The following is a 5,175-nucleotide window of genomic DNA, read 5'->3' on the forward strand; positions in this document are numbered from 1 at the left end:
AACCACCTTATAGCTCACTCTCCAGTAGTTTTGCAAAATTTCTTATGAGAGGAAACTGACCATCCTTTCTAATGGAGAAGTTTTGGGGTTGGCAGTACAATTCTTTCCAATTAGGCCACGAAAGCTCCAAAAGTAGGTGATAAGGACAAATCATGTTGAAAGAAAATTCAAGATAATTGTGATGCCAAAGTGTGCTTTCCTTTTCTGCATCCTGCTTCTTATGTTGTATAATGTTATGCCCTCAAAAAAAACTAGATTAATATTTAACACACTAATTTTCTACCTTGACAGTCAATGGCATAACGTATCATATGAATGAACATGATGGCCATTGCTCAGAATCACACTGATTTCATACTCTTGGGACTCATCATCCATCCTATGTTCCCTGGGCTTATCTTTGCTGTGGTGCTCTCCATCTTTGTGGTAGCTGTAACATCCAATCTGGTTATGATTCTACTCATTCACGTGGACTCTCACCTCCACACACCCATGTACTTTTTGCTTAGTCAACTATCTATCATGGACACTGCCTACATCTCCATCATTGTCCCTAAGATGCTGCAAAACCTTCTATCCAAGGAAAAGACCATCTCCTTCAAGGGATGCGCTGTTCAGATCTATCTCTACACGACTCTGGTAGGAGGAGAGTTCTTTCTCCTAGGTCTCATGGCCTATGACCGATATGTAGCTGTGTGTAATCCTCTCAGGTACTCTCTCCTCATGAACCGCAGGATTTGCTTGTTTATGGCAGTAGGCTCATGGATTGGAGGTTCCTTGGATGGATTTATTTTGACTCCTGTCACCATGGGATTTCCATACTGTGGGTCCAGAGAAATCAATCACTTTTTCTGTGAGATTCCTGCTGTGTTGAAGTTGTCATGTGAAGACACTTCACTCTATGAGACCCTTATGTATGCCTGCTGTGTGCTGATGGTGCTCATTCCTATATCCCTCATCTCGGTCTCCTACACACGGATTCTGATTACTGTCCACCGGATGAATTCTGCTGAGAGCAGGCGCAAAGCCTTTGCTACCTGCTCTTCCCATATTATGGTGGTGAGCATTTTCTATGGAGCAGCTTTCTACACCAATGTGATTCCCCAGTCCTACCACACACCAGAGAAAGACAAAGTTGTATCTGCCTTCTACACCATCCTCACTCCCATGCTCAATCCACTTATCTACAGTTTAAGAAATAAAGATGTGGCAGTAGCTCTACGAAAACTTCTAGGAAGATACGTTTCCACACATAGGATCTGGGTTGGCAAATGAGATAGATCTACGAAACACTACAAAGTCCAGATGGAAAAATGATGTTGCAACTAAACATAGAGAAAATATATTCCTGATGATGCTGAAAAATTGCCAGTATAATTTGAACAATCTTGAGATATCAAAAGGCAAAATCATTTTCTTCTAATGTCATCTAAAAATGATAGGTGAAGACTGAGAATATATTAATATTAATAAAAAATTTCTTATGTTCACGGGTTTGCATTTAACATCCCCTGTTTCTAAACCATCCTGTTAAGTTCATTCACCTTTATTTAGTTATCTGAATTCAAATGTAATACGTTACACATGTTGAGGTTGGTTTTACTTTTGTTGACCACTTTTAAATGGAAAATTTCAAGAGTCACTCATCATAACTTAGATAATCTAACTTAAACTTTTTGCACAAGCATGACATTGTTTGGGATAATAGTATAGGTTTTTAAAAAAGTGTTTATGACTATGTGATTGCTGTTAAGTTCTTTTGTTTGTTTGTTTTTTCCCAAGGATCAGCTTTAATAGCATATCCTGAATATGTGAGATAATGTTTACTTTCCTTGCCTCTAAGAAACACCTTGATTGTACTTCATCAAGACAGATTTGTTTGTCCTATTGGCAACCTATGGCATATTTAATACTACATTTCAGAGGTGTCATTTCTTCTTCCGTCATGCTTATAAGCACTCCAACTTTCAGAAGCACACAAAATAAGTGTCTCCTAGGAGGCAAGGATTTTTTAACCTCCATATCACATACTTTGGGCATACTGGTAAAGAGGAACTGATCCTTGGAGAAGGATATCATGATTAGAACAGTGAAGGGACAGTACAGGAGAGGAAGATCCAGGAAGAGATGTATTGAAATGATAATTGGGGCAATGGGATAATGTGTGTCTGACTCAGTTAACCTGGCTCAGGATGATAGGGCAGGTTTGAAAAGATGTTATACATCAGATCACTATGGATCACAGACAATTTGGTGACGCATAAGAACAACAGTATAATGGATATTTATACCACTGGTTGAGCATCATGAAAATTTAAGAGAAATAATGTCACACCCATTGTCAAAAAAGAATATTTGAAGATCTTCTGAAGTATAAAGCTATGAGTGATATAATATTACACATACACATACAAGAACAATTTGTTAATACAACTATTATTCAAATATATACACAAACTACCAAAGACAAGTATGAAGAAAGTGAGAATTTATACTGACATTTAGAGTCTGAAGTTGTTGGAACACACAATGAAAATGTATTAATAACAAATGTAGTTGGAAACAAAGAAGAAATGATAATATGGCTATGGTAACAGAAATAAGATTGAAGATCATATGATAGAATTTTGTTCACAAGGAATTATTTCTTTATTGTAAATACTTTTTTATAAAAACATAAAAGCAAAGACATAGAAACAAGGACCTTACCTACTGATAGATTACAGTTGAATCAGATTGATCACATCTTTGGAAAGAGATGATGGAGAATCTCTGTATCAATCGTCAAAAAAAGGCCTGGGGCTGATTGGGGAGCAGATCATCCCCTACGTACATGTAAATTAAAATTAAAACTGAAAAAAAATTAAAACAAGTATAGGAGAGCAAAATAAGACCTCGAGTCTATGTCACATAAAAAACCAACAAAACCCTCAACCCCTCCCCCCCCAAAAAAACCCAACAAGCAAATATATCAAGGATGGATTTGATGCATTGAACACTAACTACGAGAGACTAAGTGAGTTGTAGTATAATATCAAGATAAAAGCATAAAATTCATGAAAAATCAAAAGGTCATTACAAAGACCGGAAAGAAAGAAAAGACAAAAATTAATGTCAAATATACTCTGGAACTAGCATTACAATGTAATAAAGCCAAAACAAAGAGATAAAATACTGAAATAAGAAAGATGAACAGAAGATTTCAAAGGATAGTTCAAAGAGCTAAAGTCTTATATTGAAATATGTAAAGAATTGGTATCAGAAAACCAAAATGAAGAATATACTCAACATTTCTCAATCTTAAAGACACGAAGAACAAATTCAGACCTTAAGTTGTAGGGCTGAAGGATTCTATGAAGAAAATACTGACAATTGCAGTATTTTCTACATGACTATATGCAGGAAACATCAAATGAAAATGAGAGAAATATACAAAATACTAAAAAGAACTGTACAGCACTGAACCACTTCAGGAAGTAGCATAAGATTATGACCAAATAGTACTGAATGAATAAATTCAATTTTCACTAATGGCATTAGAAAGAAAAAAAAAAAAGCTCTAGGTATACATGGGATGTCAATGGGGGTGTTTACAACAAACAGATGCAGCCCTGGTAATGCTCACTAGTTTATGAGTATAGTTAGACTACATTTTGGATTCAGTACACTTAGTAAATATACAAAATATCTTTATTCCTTAACCACTTAATCTAAAGTTTGTATAATTATCATGCCTTTATTTAATATACTTTGTTGATTGATTATAAATTGATTTATGTCATTAAGCACAGTGTTGTTGAGAGGCAAAGCCAAAAACCAACTTATAAATGACCCTCCAGTGGCTTTTCAGAGGCAGTAAAATGCATGAAAGGAAATTATCTGTATTTCTTCCAAAGACTAGCTTGTGTATTTGCACCAAATACCATTGGATTGGCAATAGTTCCTTACCACTAAGCCACTAAGCTCCCTTTAAGAACATGACATTGTTGAAATTCTCCAATGACTCACTTATGTCTTGATCTGGAAATAATACATAAGATTAAATGATAAATTAAGACACTTCATTAATAAATTATCTCGCTTGGATTAAGTGTTAAATTACTTTATTCTCATATTCTTCAGTTGATATAAGGTTGAAAAAGATTTCCCTATTAAACTAGCTGGAATGAGGTATAATCTTTTGGTAGCAACAAAGAACTAAGAGGCAAATGCTAAACTACTAAATAAAAATTATATTGAACCTTCCACTAGCCATTCAGTCAGGTTTTTTTTCTATGTGAATAAATTTCTGAAATATCAATAAAACAGAAGTTTTGTTTCACTTTGGGTGTTTTTGCATTGGTTTTGTTGTTGTGTGTGTGGTTTTTTTTCCTGTCAATGAGAGGCTTAGAAAAGAAACATTATGGATTCTTTAAGTGGTTATTGTTAAAGTGAGAATTAGCCAGAGGTAAGTAGAGATGGAATGGAGTAATAAGGTCCCATATCTGTTGAGTCCACTCTCTGTGAGCAAGCTAATTAATTTTTTAGGCAAATGAATGATGTTGGAAGCAAGAGACTGGAAATGTTCACTACAAAAGTAGACCTTTTGCTTGAAGCAAGTTGACTTTCCATAAAATAAGGGTGAAATTTAGAAAACAGAGAGAATGGTGACAACATTTAAGGAATGTAATCAACATCACTGAAGCGTACAAAACATGTAGAAATTGTGAGGTGACATTTATTTGAATATGTTTTGAAATAATAAATCCCGAAGAGGAAATTAAGCACAGTGAAGAGAGCATGTATGACAGTATCACAGTTCTCCAGCCTACTCTCTGTTGTTGTTATGTGCCTTCAAGTCACTTGCAACTAATGGCAATACGATGTACAAGAGCCCTTAATCCTGCTCTATCCTGTGCCAACCTCACTGTCTGACACGCCTACTTCCATCACCCCAATTAATAAATCAGTCCATCTTATTGAGGGTCTTTCTCTCCTGTGCCTTCCCTCTAGTCTCCCAAACATGATGTCCCTCTCCAAGGACTGGTCCCTCCTTGCAGCATGCCCAAAATATTTCAGACGAAGCTACTGAATCTTTGCCTCCAAGGAGCAGCAGGACTTCACCCTGAACTGTTTGTTCTCCTAGAAGTCCATGGTACATTCAACACTCTTCTCCAGCACCACAGCTCAAAGGCA

At 35.9% G+C, this 5,175-nt stretch overlaps 1 protein-coding gene across 1 annotated transcript; it reads left to right on the forward strand.

Moving 5' to 3' along the window:
• The first annotated feature begins 315 nt into the window (after window positions 1–315).
• Window positions 316–1,275, forward strand: LOC102863685 (olfactory receptor 2T2-like). Its single transcript, XM_006893995.1, has one exon. It carries the CDS (start codon window positions 316–318, stop codon window positions 1,273–1,275), a length of 960 nt encoding a protein of 319 aa, XP_006894057.1.
• The last annotated feature ends 3,900 nt before the right edge of the window (window positions 1,276–5,175 follow it).

This window comes from Elephantulus edwardii, unplaced genomic scaffold (genome assembly GCF_000299155.1).
Source record: "Elephantulus edwardii isolate Elephantulus edwardi_28Jun2011 unplaced genomic scaffold, EleEdw1.0 scaffold00133, whole genome shotgun sequence".
In the NCBI taxonomy this organism is placed as follows: Eukaryota; Metazoa; Chordata; class Mammalia; order Macroscelidea; family Macroscelididae; genus Elephantulus; species Elephantulus edwardii.

What these genes read in the sequence shown, in the direction of transcription:
- LOC102863685 (XM_006893995.1), top strand. Translation starts at nt 316, where the DNA reads ATGAACATGATGGCCATTGCTCAGAATCACACTGATTTCATACTCTTG.